At 52.1% G+C, this 20096-nt stretch overlaps 2 protein-coding genes across 2 annotated transcripts, besides 1 other annotated feature; one reads left to right on the forward strand and one right to left on the reverse strand.

The window, feature by feature from the left end:
• Nucleotides 1–6831: 6831 nt before the first annotated feature.
• On the reverse strand, nucleotides 6832–7976 carry PUNSTDRAFT_138714 (uncharacterized protein; the record flags this gene model as incomplete). Its single annotated transcript, XM_007388401.1, has 2 exons — nucleotides 6832–6996; nucleotides 7965–7976. The coding sequence occupies 2 exons, from the start codon at nucleotides 7974–7976 to the stop codon at nucleotides 6832–6834; spliced, it is 177 nt and encodes a 58-aa protein (XP_007388463.1).
• Nucleotides 7977–15079: 7103 nt separating this feature from the next.
• PUNSTDRAFT_37496 (uncharacterized protein) lies at nucleotides 15080–15493 on the forward strand (the record flags this gene model as incomplete). The annotated part of the gene is made up of 1 exon (XM_007388402.1): nucleotides 15080–15493. A coding segment is annotated over one exon (414 nt), but the record flags the coding sequence as incomplete, so codon positions are not given.
• A 4207-nt stretch (nucleotides 15494–19700) lies between these two features.
• Nucleotides 19701–20096: part of a sequence feature (Protein overlapping with rRNA (PUNSTDRAFT_138717, EIN04322.1) was converted to a misc_feature.) that runs on past the window's edge.

Raw genomic sequence — 20096 nt, forward strand, 5'->3', positions numbered from 1 at the left:
CTACACCCTGCACAGCTAATCTCACCTGCCCAACGACAAGTTCTATACACTCAACACTGAGTACTGTACGCCCAACAACAAATCATGTATGCCCAGCAACAAATCCTGTATGCCCGACGACGACTCCTGTATTCCCAACAATGAGTGCTGTACACCCAACAATGAGTGCTGTCTACCTGACAACAATTCCAAGTCTGACTCATCCTCGTCTGATGTGAGTTGATACACCCAATTGGGATGCAGCCTGATGGGAAGATCGACCTCAGATCCATATTTGTACATTGTTGAGTACTGAAGCAGTCCTGTGACTGGAAAGGGGTTGGGGTAATGTCCGCAGATATCGTTGTAAGGGAGTGTGAAGCAGCTCTGCTCTGCTTGATGCCATTTGCAGCATAGAGACGGACGTGACCAATGGGGTGGGTTCAAGTACGCAAGTCATGACATGTACGTCCAAGGTGATCAGCAGGTACAAAGATGGGAATATAATGCCATGGATCTTCGGCGAGTGGGAGACCTTTGCTCTTGAGAACCATAGAGAGCATGGTGTAGTGCTTAAAGGCAAAGTATTGGAAAAGCTTGGTGTGAACTTGGCAGAGTGAAGCAGGAGCAGCTAGAGTAGCAAGGATGACAATTACATCGTCAACATTGTTGTAGATGGCTCGCTGGAAATGCATGTCTGCTGTGATCTGGTTGGGCCTGTTGTATAGCTGTAACTGAAAGATGTCCCCGAGCTTGGAGTGTGCGTGTAGAAGTGGATGATATGTCATCCAGAACAGACAGGTCTCCTCATTTGGAGGGATACAGAGGGAATTGGTGTCGAAGATGTGGCCATCATAGGCAGGTGGCTGAAACTGATGCACAGTGTATTCAATGTGCTTGCTACCTTGCTACCGTGAACTTGGATAGTTGTCACAGTCTCGCATGTGTACTCGATGGCAAGTGGTGGAGAGTGAGGAATGCAATGATCATCTTCCTGCACATAGGCAGGATAAAGAACATTGGCGACGTGGTGAGCAGCAGCGATGAGATATCCAAACATTGTGGTGCAGGTTGAGTGAATAATTTTCTGACTTTGTGCTTCCCTCAGTGCAACTCTTGTGCATGTCTTGGCTAGTGGGAGATTACAAAGCTGGTGGAGTCAGGCACGTGCAAAACAACATGTTTCTGCACCTTTTGCAAAAAGGGTGCAGGACAGCCATCTGGTAAAACTCCAGAGCTATAGAAGCTATAGAGTGCTATGGTAGTGCTATGGTAGTACTCTATAGTATATATAGCCTATCAGAGCAATGTAGATTTTTCCTGAGTACATCAGTGGCTGTTGAACGAGTATCTGAGCCATGACCACATCGATGCCATGATGGATTGGCTTTTAGCTCAGCTCTTGTTACTACATCCAGACCACTCAATCCCAGCTCCTTTGCTCATGCTCGATCAGTTCTTGTATGCATTGGCCAATACCCCATGCTTAGCTCGCCCAGCCACTTGCAATATCAAACATCTGTTGCAGGTTGCAGACTATCATCTCCAAGATAAGCTGGCTCACCACATTCTCTTTGTTGCATCCAGCCCACATAATCACTGGGCTGCATGTGAGATTGACTGCAAAAACCGCACCATATGACAGGGTGATTCTATCAACAGGAAGATTCTGCCACACCTCCAGAATGGCATCACAACATGTTACAAGTTTCATAGCTCAAATTCTGTTGGCTCTCCTTGGACTAGTCAGTCTCTTGACTGTGCTATTCAGATGGATGGATACTCCTACAGGATCATTGCTATTAACACTCTAAAGCATTCCCTGTTTGGAGATCAGCTATGGACAAAAGCCTGCTGGGAGTGCCTGCCCATACAGGAGTTTCTAGATATCATGGAGCATTGCTTTGGTTCTAATTGGGTACACACTCACATTTGTGACTCTATCTTCAACACACTCATAGTATCATCTTTCAGGTAGAGTGTAACATACAGAAATTTCATCACAACTTGTTCACCGAGAAAGTGTTTCTATTGTGCTCGCCAATTGTTTCTCCCCTAGACATCAACCAGACTTCACCACTGGTCACTAGTCTACCTGCCTCTGACAGGCCTTCACCTGCAGTAACTGGTCCACCTGCCCTGGATACGCCTCCACCTGCTCTTGATTTGCCTCCTCTTACTCTTGATATGCCTCCACCCATGACAAAATCTGCCACCACCCGCAAACCTCTGCCCTCAGCTTCCCATGCGCCCATTCAGACATCTTCAACTGCATGTGTAATGACTTTTGCAAGGCGTAAACACTCTCCTGAGCTTCTACAAAGGAATATTAAAAGGCCAAAGATTGCGGGTGTCATACTACAGACAAACATCATGGTTTTTCCTACACACATCATCACAGACACTCGATGTTCTGAGACTAAGCATTGCAATTCAAAGCATCCCAAAGCTCTCAAAGATGCTGTCAAAGAAGAGTCATGGGTTAAGGACAGAGCACGCTGGAATGCCTAGAAGAACTGGTGCAAGCGGATTGATGTCAACTGCGAGGTTGACGAGGTGCAGCCATGTTCTTTTTGTCATTCAACTTGCAGAAGTGGATCAAGGTCGATACAGTCTATGGCACTGAGGGTTTCTGGGAGCATGTCAAGGGGCATTGCCCGCAACCAGGGCTGTATCAGCCTAAAGGTGCGAAGTTGGGAAAAGGTGCCCACACCTTGGATATTGGCCTTCATGCCATTACAAGGACTAGCATCTCTCCAAACCTTGGTACACTTTCTGAACCATCTGTCAGGGCACGCCTCCCACACTCGCCTCATGTCCCATTGTTCCCATTTTGGTTCTGCTTCTGTCCCATTTTGTTTGTTTTCCCTAATGCTTCTGCTTCCCTATTTGGTCATGCTCTCCCATGCCTTCCTAGGCTTCCTGTGCGCTCCTTTTGGCATATTCCCTATTTGTTCTGCCGCTTAGAGCTCCTAGGACCTCCGCGCGTCACGTGGCCTTCCTAGGCCGTTCCCCTGGTCATGTGTCAGGTGCCCGAGGACCCTCCCCTTCTCTCATTGGACCATCTCTCGTTGCGCTGATGGATTATTCAGCTACTACATAGTTGCCTGTCGCACCAGGGAGCAACCCAGACTTGTTCTCTCAGTTGCCTCCCTGCCTTGTGCAACAGGTATGTGTATTTCCTTTGTACCTTCGTATATATACTCAGTTGCCTCCCTGCCTTGTGCGACAGCGTCTCCGCTGCCATCCCAAGGGATCCACGCTGCTCCTAGGAGCTCCAGCGCGTACTCTGACACCATCTCTGTTAACTCTACCCACCACTGCTCCTTCCTTCACCGTCACAGCTGTGAAGGCTCTCAATCTGAAAGAGGGGCATAAGCGGCCATGTACCGGGATTACCAAGAGTTGTAAACCAAAGGTCGAAGGATATCTGATGCGCATCCAGGGATTTCAGAATATGTGATATCTGGAGTTCTATGACCAGTTCTGTTTGGAACTGAGTATTGTCAAACCACAGTTGTACCCTTCACAACATACTTTTGTGGGTGTTCTATACGAAGCTTCTGTCACAAATGATCCACTGCACCACACTTCCACCAGGGAGTTTCTCCAGAGCTTGTTGCACAGGCTGAGCAGTACCTATCTGATTATGCATACCCCAAGACAGGCCCAGTCGCTCTTGCTGTAGATGATTCAAACCTTCATCCCGCCTTCTGACCATACTGGGATGGGTCACTCAAGAAGTGGTTTATTCTTGGCAGCTGCATAGACCTTCTTGAGGTTGGCAACATTGACCAGCTTGAAGAAGAGCTCAATTCAGCAGAGTTTGTCAAGGCAATAGACTTTGATTGTGGATACTCCAGATCCTGTTGCCAAATGTACCTCTCCGCTGATACTTGCTGTCATCCCAATTGATACAACAAATGGTGCAGTGTAACTGGCTACATGAGAACAATCTGTCTTAGATCAAGTGTTGCCCGCAGGCTTTGTCATTGTCAGTCTTGCATCAGATGGCACTGGAGTTGAGTGCGATCACCACCAACTGTTCGTCAGGGATTGTGATGACATATCTTATGTGATTGCTCACCGGATGGCTCAGGATCCCAGATATTGATACACTTTCAGTCTACATAGCCAGCCATTTGCTATAATCCAAGACATCAAGCATGCTTGCAAGACATTGCGGAATAGTCTGTTCTCTGGTGCTTGATTACTCACATTTGGCCAGAGCATAGCACATTACAGACAGGGTAAGATCATCACAATTGATTGCAAAAGGTCTCCGCTTTATGTGCAAGACATCGATGGTGTAGACAAGCAAGATGATCGTGCGTCTGCTTGACTCTTCTCTTTGGACACAGTGGATAGGGAGTGGAGGGTGGGATATGAAAAGAGGTGAGGAAGGTCAATCCCCTCTTCCCCCCTCAAATTTGGAAGCAAGCAGCCAGCGAGGCAACCTCTGCCACCCAAGAAACAGCACTGCCACACATTGCCTCCGCTCTGGTGCATCCACTCTTGGGCAGGCTGCAGTCCTACAGATCTGGTGCTGGGGGTGCAACAAGAGGGCCACCAATGGTGTATGTGGGGGAAGCCTTAGCTTGGGTGTAGGCCAGGTGCGAGTGTGATGGCTCACCCAGACTGCAACCCAGACAGGGTGTGCGCACCCGGCTGACCCCCACCCTGCAGTTGAGTTCATCAAAAGGTGTGTCGAGGGTTTCCTGGTAGGAGGCTTTGCATATGCGTGGGCAGTATGCCTCCGACAACTTGCCAGTAGCATAGGAAGGTATCGGATGACCATCGTCCGGCTTTCTTGATGATATTGGGAGGCACCCCGGCCAGCAATAATTTGGTGGTGCCGCCTATGTGAAAGGAGTGTCCGGTGAACCGGGTAAGCCTGCTTGAGCCCAGATTGTGTTGCACTTCGTCATGAAGAACCATCTGGTGAGTGGGCATGGGCCGAAGGATGTTCAGTATGCAAATAGGTGGTCCGCCTTGCCGGGGTTGTTCTAGTACAAGTAGTGGCAAAGAGCTCAAATGGGGTCCGAGGATCCCTACTGGCGGAGGATGACAACATCCTTGCCCTGGCTATAGTGTACTTTGGTTGAGGGGAGATGGATGATGTGGGATGATGAGGAGGGAGATGGGAAGGTGAGGTTGGCTCGACATGGTGATCTCTTTGTGGTGGCCCCAGTTGTTGAGGGCGGGAGGAGCTCTCCCAAACGGCACTGACCCCACAATGCTACACATGCAGCTGCAAAGATGGCTGTGTCCACTGGGTCCAAAACATTGAGCTTTGCCCTCAGAATGCGCAACATGTTGTGACTTATCGGGAGGCAAGGCAGGTGGTGGGAACCGGATGGCCAATTATTCTCCACCCCATTCAAGACATATTTGAGCCGTTTGCCACCCTTCCACTCTGCATTCTGTGCTGCATGCCATGCTTTCAGACCCGCCAGGGCATTCCTGGCTGTGCTACCGGCGTGTCGACCCTCACTTGAAGCAGCAAATGTGCAGAGTACCAGCTTGTCTGCTGGAAGTCAGAAGCGCTGCTGTATCTTCTCTTTCCTGCAGATTCTGATGAAGTGACTGATGGTGCCATTATATCCTTTCCATGTAGAAGGGGCCCACCCATGGTGTAAGGCCCTGGCTAGCTGGTCTTTGGTCGGCCCAGATAACTTGATCTTGTTTGGGTTATGGATCTTGGCTGATCGTGACCTTGCATGTGGTAACACAAAGTGATTTGTTGAAGGAGTGTCCCATGGGAAAGAGTGAGTCTCTCGTGTTTTGTAGCGGCTAACCAAAGGAGGAGGTGTCAACAAGGTGTGTATAAGAGGTGTTGTGACTGCAGTCTGCTGTCCCCCAGTCACTCCACGTGATCACCCTCTCTCCTCTCGCCTGTATCTGTCATGGGTCAATCATCGCCAACATTGCCTACTATCCCCGACTGTCCTCTGACGTCTCCTCTGCTCTTTGCCACTCATTTTCCTGCGGTCCTCCGACGGATCTCCGGCGGACTTTTTGTATCTTTGACTCCCTTATGTTCCCTTTGTTCATCCTTGCTTGTTCTCACACTGTATTCTTCTTCCTTGTGCTCGATTTCCTTGGCACTGATCCCCTTTGTATTCCACATGTACTTTAGACCTTCTTCCCTGTTCCCTTTATCTTACTGATGATAGATTCATCTCCAACTTTTCCATTGTTCTGCTTAGTACTTATACCAGCTTGTCTGTATGATATTACTCAGTTCCAATATCGACTAGGCTTTCTTTCCCCTTTGCTCCTAAGCGGACCTCGAGTGTGTAGCAACCCTTCGGGTCAAGTTCGCCTCTGCCCCGCTTTGCTCCGACGTTGCTCTGACTTTGCTCTGACGTCAGCATACCACTCTTCTTGATATTGTCTCTGAATCACATCCATCCGACTCTGTGTTGTGGTCTGGGCAGTACAGCCTTGCTCGTTGGACTTAGGTCCACTTGTCCCAGACCCGTTCAGCTTCAGTATCGTTCATCTCCGCTTTTCCCGTACATCGGACCTCCGCATTTCCGATATTTTTGCCTTGCAGTTTCGTCCCTGACAGTATCTTATTTGCTTGTCTCTATCTCTTCGCATACGTAGTCAGCAACAGCCTTGTCTGTGAGGTAATTCAGCGGTATGTGAGTCATCTATCCCTCCTGGAATTTCTTCCGGATGGAGTCTGGGATCGAATAACAATCTGTCTTTGCCTGTTTTCCCCTAACGAGTTGGGGGCGGCGCGGGCCCTTAGACGTCTTTTGCACATGATAAATGTGCCAGTCTGGTCTTGAATGATGATGGCTCCCTGTGTGGGCCCTGCGCAAGGAGTGCCGGTTTGAGAGATCAGCCCTCAACCGGTAGGATGGCAAAGCAACTGGGGATGAGCTTCTCAACCGGCTGGTGCTGGATCTGCTCATCTGTGAGCTTGCCGACAATGACCTTGACCATGACAATGAGAGGTGGATGTATCACCTTCTTGGGTGTGCCCTCGAGTCCTCCCCATTGTCCCTATGACCACGTCCCAGCAATCCGGATGAGCCATCACACACATCCTACAATCAATATCAACCACTTCAGGAAAAATCTACATTGCTATGACAGGCTATATATACTATAGAGTACTACCATAGCACTACCATAGCACTCTATAGCTTCTATTGCTCTGGAGTTTTACCAGATGATGTTTGGTGAGCGCGGACAGGAAGAGGTCAATTGTCTGCTTGTAAGAGTTACCTCTTCCCTGGCTGCGATGATGCTAGGTATACCTATGGAAACCTCAAATGCTAACTTTGCATTGCTTGTATCATCACCACTGATTGATGTGAAAGCTGCTGATCTAATGCCTCTTGTGGTACTGTGCTGTCAACACAAAACCAAGGAGTTGTCAAAGGGTGTTCACCGGCCATGAGGAGATTCATACAAAGCAATGATACTCTTGAGCTCCTATCACCCTTCCTCACCAGCAACTTCAGGCTGATACTTGCAGACAAAGACGTGATTCCTGTCAGAGTACGCGCTGGAGCTCCTAGGATCGGCACGGATCCCCCGGGATAGCAGTGAAGACGCTGTCGCACAAGGCAGGGGTACAAAGGAAAATACATGTACCTGTCGCACAAGGCAGGGTGGCAACTGAGAGAACAAGTCTGGGTTGCTCCCTGGTGCGACAGGCGACTATATAGTAGCTGAATAATCCATCAGCGCAACGAAAGATGGTCCAATGAGAGGGTCCTCGGGCACCCGACACGTGACTAGTAGAATAGTGTAGGAAGACCATGCGACATGCCTAGGAGCTCTGAGCAGCAGAACAAATAGGGGATATGCCAAAAGGAGTGCACGGGAAGCCTAGGAGGGTGCGGGAGAGCATGACCAAATAGGGAAGCAGAGGCATTAGGGGAGACGAATGAAATGGGACAGAAGTGGAACCAAAACGGGAACAATGGGACATGAGGCGAGTGTGGGAGGAGGCATGCCCTGACAATTCCAGACATGGTCTGCAAGCTGAAGAAGCTCTGTCAAAAGCGCAAAATGTAGAGCACCGTATTGATGTATCATATGCCTGTATTACTACCAGCCTGTCAAGGTTGGGTATGAATGTCCACATGTAGCACAGGTTGGGGACCTGGCGACATGAGATTGCATTATTTGGGCAGGTGGCTCTCCACATGATAAACGTCTGATTTGCACTACCTGGTACCCAACCTCTCTTGGTGTTATCCAGGGTCCTATGCTATACCTAACTCCCGGCTCTATTCTTGACACTGGCACTGCATGCACCCCGCAGATGGTTTCTTAAGCTGCAGATTCAGGTCCTTAAGACTACCATCCATCCTACAGTAGTGTGCAAAAGTAGCTGAATGCCCCCTTGTTTGTCAACATCGGCACCATACCAGCCACACTCTTCAAGAACTCGAGTAGGGACAGTGTATATATATTGCATAGCTACTCTAGAACATGTAGCTATCCGTCTTCAGGCACATATCCTGCCACACTACCTGTACCAGGTAGACTTCTTGTGCCTGCAAGAAAGCTCAAGCTGTTCTTAGTGCCCTCTGCTTGCTCATGCTAACATGGTTTTGTGATGCACAAAAATAGATTTGCACCAGCTTTTTCAGGACCACAGTGTTGAGTCAGTCTTGCCGGATAGGTTGGGGTACTGTAATATGCAGTCCTGGCTAGCCTGAAACCAAAAGAAAAGGTAATAAGGGGGTGCAAGGAAGTGAGGCAGTTCAGAGGCAGCCGGATGAGTAGATAGAGATATAGATGTTTTAATCTCTTATGAGTTGGGTGGATGCTATACAAAACGGCAACAGCAAAGCTGAGATGGACTTGGTACAAACGGGGGTGAACTTTTCTGTTGCGCTATCTACATACATGGCAAGTATTTGTGGGGGTGCTGGAGGGTGTCAGATGTGGTCAGATCACCATATAAAAAGTGGTGGAATATTTGGTGCCGTTGGAATGATGCAAGGCTTGACCAAAACACAGTCAGGAGCTTGTACTGAGGGTGGATAAGGCATGTGACCATAGGAAAGTACAAATTCTGTGAGCTTGAGGTGTGTTCCGGGTGTGTATGCAATACAAGCACTACAGTAGTATATCATAGAGTTACCAGTGTGTTGCATGAGCCATAGGGTTCCTTGTTGAATATATGATGTCTTGAATTAGTATGGGAAATTTATACTAGGATGAGTGACAGTCGGTAAATTGTGGACTACAAATGCCACACAAAACTGTAGGCTTAGCGCTTCCAGTATACCTATAGGATGACCTAGACATGGGTCCCTATGTCTGGGATAGTTGTATAGAGTTCTGTAGATCTTGAGCTTTTGTTGCTTTACTTAGGGCAAAACTGAGCTGCTTTATTGGGCCTTTGAAGATGAGTCTTTATACTAAGTACACAGGGGCTATAGATAGCAGGGTGGCTGATCATCTGGTAAACTCTGGAGCTATAGAAGCTATAGAGTGCTATAGCAGTACTATGGTAGTACTCTGTAGTATATATATCCTGTCATAGCAATGTAGATTTTTCCTGAGATGGAATAAAGATAGAGGGAGAATTGGGAGAAGGAAAGGATGTGAAATGGTGTGGTTATTCATCTCTAGCACTCATCAGGAGCAGCATCAGGGAGCTTGGAGGTCTGTAGTTGTCAGGGCACACCTCCCACACCTGCCTCATGTCCCATTGTTCCTGTTTTGGTTCTGCTTCTGTCTCATTTTGTTGGTTTCCCCTAATGCTTCTGCTTCCCTATTCAGTCACGCTCTCCTGCACCTTCCTAGGCTTCCTGTGCGCTCCTTTTGGCATATTCCCTATTTGTTCTGCCGCTTAGAGCTCCTAGGACCTCCGCGCGTCACGTGGCCTTCCTAGGCCGTTCCCCTGGTCATGTGTCAGGTGCCCGAGGACCCTCCCCTTCTCTCATTGGACCATATCTCATTGTGCTGATGGATTATTCAGCTACTATATAGTCGCCTGTTGCACCAGGGAGCAACTCAGACTTGTTCTCTCAGTTGCCTCCCTGCCTTGTGCAACAGATATGTGTATTTCCTTCGTACCTTTGTATATATATACTCAGTTGCCTCCCTGCCTTGTGTGACAGCGTCTCCGGTGCCGTCCCAAGGGATCCGCGCCGATCCTAGGAGCTCCAGCGCGTACTCTGACAGGATTCTGCCTAGCAGCAGCAACCTTTCTAAGCTACTGCAAAGTCATCAAATAGGGCTACATAGGGGGAAATAGATATACCACACTGATTGGGTGATTATTACCAACAGTGTAGGATGAGCATAGTGCCAGTTCAGTGAGTGTGCTGACAGTGGTAGCCTCAACAGCATCTAGGGTGTCTGGAGATGCTAAAAATGCATGCACTATGGGGCCAGTATCAGTATCACGTGGTGGTGCATTTAGGGTTAGGTGTAGCCCTACATGCATCCCTGCCATCCTTAGTGCGATTTTTCTCCTGGATGCAACTGGGGGCCATGCCTGTGCAGCTATGGTTACATCCAGCTCAGGAGGCAGCAGCATCAACATGGGCCAGGAAGGGGCAGCCTGCTGCAGTAGCACTGCCACAATTAATTGCAGAATGTTTGCCTATGGGGGAATAGAACCAGGTACTACATCTGGTAAAACTCCAGAGCTATAGAAGCTATAGAGTGCTGTTGAAGATGGTGATGGATCAGTCTAGGTGGTTACCATCCATCATTCCCCTTGGTCACCGCTTTTCTGGCTGCTCTGATCATCCTCTGATGCTGGTCTCCTGGCTACATGCCTCCCATCTGTTCACATCAGTTGGTTGACCACACAACTGATGCAACCGGTCCAACAGTCAGTTGGTTGCTCAGATCACTGATTCCAACTGTCCATCTCCACATGCTTGATCCCTTGATCCCTATCTCCTTAGCTTCGATATCTCCCTTTGTTACTTGTTCCCATAGCTTCCATCATAGCTAGATGTATTTAGGGAGCAGGGATGGAGCCCAGAGTCCTCAGACTTCGACTCACAGCTCCATTCCCTTGCTCCCAGGTCCGTCCCTAGTTGTATCTCAATAGACTTCGACTCGCAGCTCCATTCCCTTGCTCCCAGCTCACTACAGCGTGTCAGACAGCCTCCTACGCTGTTAAGTGCTACGGTAGTGCTATGGTAGTACTCTATAGCATATATAGCCTATCATAGCAATGTAGATGTTTCCTGAGTATTGGTCTATAGTACTCTCATTCACACAGCTTCTGGCTACATAATCATATAATACCCCTGGCAGGCAGGAAAGTGGTAGTTATAGGTGGAGGGACAAAGAGACGGATAGAAACAAAAAGATATATCTGCTGCACGTATGTTACTGTACATGCAGTCTCTGCCATGACACCGTCTGCATTGAGATGCGATGCAGAAATTGTTGCAATAGAGCATACTGTAAGAACCCCTAGATCGTGGTACCTTAGGCAGGTACCGAACCGTCGTGGTTGTTAGACTTGGCATAAAGTCTGTCGTTGTAGTCTAGGCTGTGTCGTGTGACTTAGGTGTGAGAGTTCGGACTCTAGACGCACTAGGTCGAGTGTGGTGGTGGTTGTGGGTTGTTGTGGGTGCGGTGTCTTAGTCTTAGTTCTGAGAGGCCGTAACCGAGTCGCCAATCGTTGTAACGCTAAGGGCGTGTATAACAGATGGACGAGCTGAAGTCCATCGACTTCAGCTAGCGTCTTATATACTACTATACAAGTACTGTACTAGATCATTCCAGTACCTACCATAACGTTCTATACCATTCTACAATGTTCCTTCTGAGTCACAGTCGAGTCATAACCTGAGTCGCTACAAACCCTAGAACCTTTAGGCACGTTCCAGCGCCTTCTACAAGGTTCTACTCTATTCTGTGTGTCATTACTAAGTGTTCATGACACATAAGCTACTCTTTCCACCCGAGTTTGCACGCATGTGCAGCAAGGATTTTTCAAGTCTGCATATGCAGAGTTTGTTGTCTAACACTGGGTGGGAAAATGAATTTCCAGAGCAGAAGCAGAAACCCAAGACGTTTATCATCTCCATACAATTTCCGCATAGCATTAGCGCTGGAAATGCGGGCTGGGATATAGCAAAACCTGTACCATTTCCAGGACTGAAAATTGACTGGAAAATTGAAATTTCCAGCCCATTTACAGTGCATTTCCTGCTCTGGAAATTCTTTTTTCAACCCAGTGTAAGGACATCTAGCAGCTGGATAGCACTCGGGAATGAGCTAGATAGAACAGATAGTGAGCAGAATAAAGCGCCCAACTCGTCTGTGGCTCTCTAGTAAAACTGTCAGCACAGCCTACAAGCTAAAGCAGCCACAGCCACACAAAATAAGTGCCAGAGTGTAGGCAAGTCACCACAGACAACAGAGTTCTCCCTCTTCAGAGTATGTTTAAAACACATGGTGGGCTGTAGCATGTACCAAGCTATATACAATTTACAATTATCTGCATTACACTGTAGCTTTGTTCAAACATTTATTCTTCTCACATCTAGCAGAAGTGTGTGATCTTATCAGTATCATGCTTGTGCTTGATCCCAGCTCTCGTGCCACTATCTATGGGGTTGTGGCTCGAACTCTGCCATAGTTTGTTTTCCTGTACTGTCAAGGAGATCAAGAGCTCCATAACGGAGCAGCACCTCCAGATGAAGCTCACAGAAGATTCGGGAATCAAGCACGCCTTGGACTAATATCAGCCAACTGATGATATGCAGGCTACGTATTCCACTGGAGTAGCGAGGGTGTCTAGTCACACAAGCTCTATCCAAGTCCCAACTACCCTGTTTGTTGGAGGCTCCATATCCTACAACGATAACTCTGACCCGGTTTTAACGAAGTTTTGTAGGTGTTCTAGCACTGGTTCTAGGTCTCAAGACTAGTTTACATAAGGTAAGTTGGCATCAAGCGCCACGTTCCGACTTCCCCCCCAGCGGAAAAGAGATGGCCAGGTCGGCCCAAGTCCATGCCGAGTAGCCGGGCACCGGCAGGAGGTGGTACCACTACAGCTACTGAAGTGTTCCAAGGGTAGTAGCACATATAGTATTAGTACAGTTGTCAGTGAAGTAGTAGTAGCAATACTAGCAACTAAGAAGTAGAAAGGGAATGGTAATGACCAGGATCAAACAAGTGAACACAATCGAATGCGAACACACAAATACAACGGTCTTCATCAGATTCCTGGGGAATGGCTACAGCAACAACCTAAAGAAAAAGACCCAGACAATGCAGTGCATCAAGCATTGGGTGGAGAGGAGATACAAGAACAGGGGTTAGAAACAGCTGTGGGTGGACTCAAGGTATGTTGCAACTCTTGTTATGTTTTAACTACTCTCTTATATCATGAGTTGCATCACAGATCATTGTGGATCGAATCACCGCTCCTCTCCCTCCTGACAACAAACCACATTCCACCACTGTCATCAAGAACGAATATGGTCATCGCGTTCATTCACGATTGTGTGTGCACATACCGTTCTCCATACCATGATGTAAGTGGTTTATAGATATACTCTAATTACTTACTACTTGCTTACCACCCTCCAAGCGATAATGAGTTGTGCTGAAGACTTGTTTGTGTTTATTGGTTGGTATTTGTTTGTGTCTGCATGTTTGTCAGCATTTGGGTGGTAGCATTTTAGTTCTGGTGTGCATTAGTAAGCATACATATGTTTGGTTGCTTATACCTTCCTTGTTTGTTCCTGTTTGCGTAACCACATTCCGTTGTGTTTGTGTGTTCATGTATTCGCGTTCGATTGTGTTCACTTGTTTGATCCCAGTCATTACCATTCCCTTTCTACTTCTTAGTTGCTAGTATTGCTACTACTATTTCACTGACAACTGTACTAATACTATATGTGCTACTACCCTTGGAACACTTCAGTAGCTGTAGCGGTACCACCTCCTGCCGGTGCCTGGCTACTCGGCACGGACTCGGGCTGACTGGGCTGTCTCTTGTCCGCTCGGGGGGGCATCTTGCTTATCTATCTATCTTATCTGACAAGCACCTGCCTGTCACCAAATACAGCAAAAGTCACAAGCTTCAATACACAGCATGCAGCAGGGACTTCAATTATGTCATTGATCTAGCTGTCTCACGATCAGACGGGTTGAATTTGCAGCATGTCAGCAATCTGACTCATCAGATTGCCTAAGTATTGACATCACATGATGTAAGCAGTCCCATGATCAGATGTGTCACGGTGCTGCGTCCCACGCAATTCGAGTGCCCAGAGAATGAAAATCACGCATAATCACACTGTCATCACGTTTTGGCTGGGGTCACTGGGGTGTCACTGTGATGGAGCTGGCTGTAAGAACCAACTCCGTCCTAATGGGGGTGTCTGTTGTCTGTGGTGACTTGCCATCTCTCTGGCGCTTATTTCGTGTGGCTGTGGCCACTTTAGCTTGTAGGCTGTGCTGACAGTTTTACTGGAGAGCCACAGACGAGTTGGGCACTTCATTCTGCTCACTGTCTGTGCTCTCCAGGTAGGATAGCCCTCTCCATGTATTTAATTCATTCTGCTCACTGTCTGTGCTCTCCAGCTCGTTCTCGAGTGTTGTCCAGCTGCTAGACGCCCTTAGACAACAGGTTATGAGCCCTGGGCCGCTCTGACTCACTCCTGACAGCTGGCACTTCAACCGTGTCATAGCACATCAACCACCGCTCTCCAGAGCGTCATCCCGCTGCAAGGCACTCCCTACATCGTCATCCCGCTCCCTGCAGCGTCATCCCGCTCCTCAGAGTGTCATTCCGCTGTCACCAGCCTCCCAGAGCGTCATACCGCTTCATTCTGCCCCCGAGAGCGTCATTCCGCTCCCCATCGCTCCACTTCGACACCTGAACCGTTCCCGCCGGTCCAGCAAGCGCCGCCCATCGTCCTACGCCGTCTGCAGCACTCAGGACGCCGTTGCCATCGATTAGGAGCGATTCTTGACGATCTACATCGATAAGGCTCTCCCTGACTCGATTCTACGCTTTCCTCGTCGTCTCTAGCCTCCCTGGTCGCCCTACACCGTCGCCTACTCGCCTACAGCCTCTACATCGTCGCCTATGTCCTCCAACACCTCCACCAGCACCCAGAAGGTCACCCCGCTGGGGGAGAACAACTACAACACCTGGATGCCCGAGATGAGGGCCTACCTGGCGGAGCAGAAGGTCTGGTTCATCGTCTCTGGCGAGGATTCGAGGGATAAGGCTGCGGCGGCAGCAGGAGCCATCTATAGGGCGCTGGAGCCGGGTCAGAGGGTGCATGTGGTGGGGATTGAGATGGATCCGGTGAAGATGTGGGCGAAGTTGGCCGAGGTCCACCTCCAGAAGGTGTCTGGTGCGCGTTTCAACGCCCTGGACGCCCTCCTCGCCGTTAGAAAGGGTGCTGACGAGTCCCTCCCCTCCCTCATCGCTCGAGTCGACTCTCTGCACCAAGAACTCAAGGCCCTATGTCCAGAACGCTACAGCATCGCCGACCTCGACGACGACCTCGCCGCCATGTCCATGCTCCGCTCCCTGGGCCCGAGTTCACCTCCTCCCCCGTCCGCTTCGATCCCAGCCGCTCCGACGTCGTTCGGGCCTTCATCCGCGAACATAACCACCGCCTGCCGCGCGCCGGAGCTGCCGACAACGCCGCCTATCGCGCTCAGGCTGCTCCCGGCTCCTCCGCCGCCCAGGACGTCCTCTGCGACTTCTGCGGCTACAAGGGTCACTCCGAGGCCACCTGCCATCGCCGGAGCGCCGCCAGGGACGCCGCACGCAAGGAGATCGCGGAGCGCAAGTCAGGACATCGCACGCCGCGCTCTCAGACCGCCAAGGCCGCCTCTGAGGCCCAGGACACCCCCGGCTCTCCCCAGACCGCCGGACAGGCCATCCACGTCGAGCTGGCTGGCAATGCAAGTGTCTCCTCGTCGTCTGAGCCCCTCCCCGCCGTTCTAGACGTCCCCAGCGCTGACTGGACCGCCGATACAGGGGCCACTGCTCATATGACGCCTCACCGTCACTGGTTCGTCTCCTACACGCCCTGCAACGTCCCCATTCGCCTCGCCGACTCCAAACTCGTCTACGCCGTCGGTGTTGGCTCCGTTCGCTTCCAGCCCGTGGTGGAGGGTCAGGAATCGCGTCTAGTGGAGTGGACCAGGGTGCTGCACGTCCCAGAGCTTCGCTCTAACCTCCTATCAGTCCGGTATCTCAATCAGCATAAATCCATTCGCGTTATGATCACCAGGGGCCTTATGGCCTTCGTTTGAGGCACCACCACGCTGTTCACTGCGTCTGTGAGCGATTCAAACGCCGCCATCGTCAACGGACGCACCCTGCCGGCCCTGGAGCACGCCCAGCTCGCCAGCACCTGCGCCTTGGACCTCGAGCTCTGGCATCGGCGCTTCGGGCACGTCAACGTCGACTACGTCCGCCGGATGCTGAAGGAGGACAGCGTCTCTGGCCTCAAGCTCGACTCGGATGCCGCTCCAGATGCCATCTGCGAGCCTTGTATCTCCGGCAAGCTGCACTGACCTCCTGTGCCTCTGAGGGCCTCCCGGCGCGCATCAGAGGCCCTGGGTCTTGTTCACATGGACGTCCACGGCCCTATCCCTGTCCAGACGCCTGAAGGGTACCGATACTGGGTGATCTTTGTCGACGATGCCCACTGCTTCTAGGTTGTGGTGCTGCTCCGGCGCAAGAGCGACGCATTCCAGGCCTTCCTGCGCTTCAAGGCCTTTGCTGAGCGGCTCACCGGACGCAAGATCGGCGCACTGCGCGACGACAAAGGCGGCGAGTTCATCTCGAAGGAGTGGGACGACCTCTGCACCTCCGAAGGCATCCGACGTGAGCACAGCGTCCGCAACGAGCCCCACCAGAACGGCGTCGCCGAACGCGCCAACCGGACTCTGGCCGAGGGCGCCACGGCTCTCCTTAGCGAGTCCAACCTGCCTCCATCGTTCTGGGGCCTCGCCGTCGCCGCCTACGTCCACGTGCACAACAGGACCCCCTCTGCTGCCCTGCCCAAGGGCGCAACACCCTACTTTGGCTGGTACGGGATCAAGCCCTCTGTGGAAAGCCTCCGGGTCTTTGGGTGTGTCGCCTACATTAACATCCAGAGGGACAAGCGCCGTGGCCTCTCCTCCCACTCTGAGAAGTGCATCTTCGTCGGCTACGCGGAGGGATACAAGGCCTGGCTCTTCTACAACCCGGACACCCGCAAGCGGATCATCTCTAACCCCGCTATTTTCGACGAGAGGTACTTCCCCGGAGCGCGTTCTACCGTCAGCTGGGACTCTGCTGCCTCCGACTTCTTCCTCCGCGCCCTGCCTTCGCTGCACGGCGCTCCTGGCTCTCCTCCTGACGCACCTGCACCGGCTCCGGGGGGAGATATGGCACTACCGCCACTCCAGGATGCCCAGGACATCCCTGAACCGGGGGGAGATCTGGAACCGCCCCATGTGCCGCCTGTTGCTCCTGCCAGAGTCGAGACGCCTCCGCCGTCTCCTCATGCTTCGTCCTCGCCTCCCACTGGTTCTGCCTCGCCTGAGGCCTCCCCATCGCCTGTCCCTCGCTCTGCAGCGCCATCACCAGACCTGGAGCGCCCTCCTACGCCTCCTGACCGCCCTCCGACTCCTCCTCTGGCCCTCAGACGCGAGCGCCGTGCACCCAAGCCCGTGCAGCCTTGGTGGATCGTTCCCTCTCGCTCTCTGGCCCCTCATGCCTACCGGGAACCCACTGCAGCCGTCAGCAGCGAGGAGGAAGACGACACCTCCTCCGAGGATCCCCTGGCCGCTGCTGACCCGGAAGACGCCATGCTGGTGCTAGCTGGTCTCGACGCTGTCTACACCGCTCCTTCGTCGCAAGACCACCTCTCCTTCCCTCAGAGCCTCGAGGCCACCTTCCAGACTTGCGCACTGAAGGCTGAGGCGCGGGGCAATGAGCCTAGGTCTTTCCGCGAGGCCATGAAGCGTCCTGACTCGGATCTGTGGTACAAGGCCGCCATGGAGGAGATCGAGGCTCACATCGCCAATGGGACCTGGGAGCTGGTCCAGCTGCCTCACGGACGCAAGGCCATCGGTTCCCGTTGGGTTTTCAAGGTCAAGCGCAAGGCCGACGGTTCTGTGGAGCGCTACAAGGCCCGCCTCGTCGCTAAGGGCTTCAGCCAGCGCCCCGGAGTTGACTTCGACGAAACATCCGCTCCTACAGCCAAGTGGGCCGCTCTCCGCGCTATCCTGGCCATCTGCGCCCTCGAGGACTGGGAGGCCGACTCGGTGGACATCTCCAACGCCTTCCTCAACGGCAACCTGGTGGAGGAGGTCTACATGGACCAGCCGGACGGCTTTGAGCAGGGTAAGCCCGGCGTCGTCTGCCGGCTCTGCAAGTCTCTCTACGGCCTCAAACAGGCTCCTCGCGTCTGGAACCAGAAGCTCGACGCCGCCTTGCAGGAGATGGGCTTCTCTCGGGTTCGCTGCGACAAGAGCATCTATGTCTGGGAGCGCGACGGTGTCAAGGTGATCGTGCCGGTGTTTGTGGATGATCTGACCATCGTCTCCAAGAGCAAGGAGGCCAAGGATGCGGTGATCGAGGAGCTCTCTCGGCGCTTCAAGCTTCGTTACCTGGGTCCCATCTCCCTTCTACTCGGCGTGCACATCACTCGGGACCGCCCCAACCGTGCCATGACTCAGGATCAGCGCCAGTACATCCTCGACATCCTCAACACCTACGGCTTCAGCACCTGCAGCCCGGTGAAGACTCCTATGGACCCCAACCTTCGCTTGTCGACCTCCATGGCTCCCAGCACTGCTGACGACGTCGCTTACATGCAGGACAAGCCCTACGTCAGCGCCGTGGGTGCCTTGCTCTACCTGGCGATCTGCACTCGGCCAGACATCTCCTACGCCGTCTGCGTTCTCTCTCGCTTCACCAGCAACCCTGGCCCGGCTCACTGGAAGGCCGTGAAGCACCTCTTCCGCTACCTGCGGGGCACCCTCGACCTGCGCATCCGGTACGCTCCTGACTCCTCCGGCGAGCTCTTCAGCTTGTTCTGCGATGCTGACCACGGCGGCAACCCGGACAACGGCCGCTCTACCTCTGGCTACATCCTCAAGGTCGGTACCGGCGCCGTGAGCTGGAGCTCGAAGCTTCAGACTGTCGTGGCTCTCTCCACCACTGAGGCCGAGTATGTGGCCACCTGCTATGCCGGCAGGGAGGTCATCTGGCTCCGGAACCTCCTCACTGAGCTCGGCTTCGATGTCAGCTCCTCCTCTATGCTGCGGATCGACAACCGGTCCGCTCTCTCCGTGGCGAAGAACCCGGAACATCACGGGCGCATGAAGCACCTCGACCTAGCCTTCTACTGGCTTAGGGAAGCCGTTGAGGCGAAGAAGATCTCTGTCAGCTACATCCCTACGGCGGAGATGCCTGCCGACTTGCTCACCATGTCTCTGGATCGCTCGAAGGTGGAGGCTTGCAGGGGTTTGATGGGATTAGCTTGAGAGTTGCCTCGTCAGGGGGGAGTGTTGTCTGTGGTGACTTGCCAGCTCTCTGGCGCTTATTTCGTGTGGCTATGGCCGCTTTAGCTTGTAGGCTGTGCTGACAGTTTTACTGGAGAGCCACAGACGAGTTGGGCACTTCATTCTGCTCACTGTCTGTGCTCTCCAGGTAGGATAGCCCTCTCCATGTATCTACTTCATTCTACTCACTGTCTGTGCTCTCCAGCTCGTTCTCGAGTGTTGTCGAGCTGCTAGACGCCCTCAGACAACACAGCACCCTTTCTAACGGCGAGGAGGGCGTCCAGGGCGTTGAAACGCGTACCAGACACCTTCTGGGGGTGAACCTCGGCCAACTTCGCCCACATCTTCACCGGATCCATCTCAATCCCCACCACATGCACCCTCTGACCCGGCTCCAGCGCCCTATAGATGGCTCCCGCTGCCGCCGCAGCCTTGTCCCTCCATGCCACGGCCCCAGCGTCGTCCGAGGGCCTCGAATCCTCGCCAGAGACAATGAACCAGACCTTCCGCTCGGCGAGGTTGGCCCTCATCTTGGGCATCCAGGTGTTATAGTTGTTCTCCCCCAGCGGGGTGACCTTCTGGGTGCTGGTGGAGGTGCTGGACGACATAGGCGGTGGTGTAGAGGC

The sequence above is a fragment of the Punctularia strigosozonata genome (genome assembly GCF_000264995.1).
Source record: "Punctularia strigosozonata HHB-11173 SS5 unplaced genomic scaffold PUNSTscaffold_18, whole genome shotgun sequence".
NCBI lineage: Eukaryota > Fungi > Basidiomycota > Agaricomycetes > Corticiales > Punctulariaceae > Punctularia > Punctularia strigosozonata.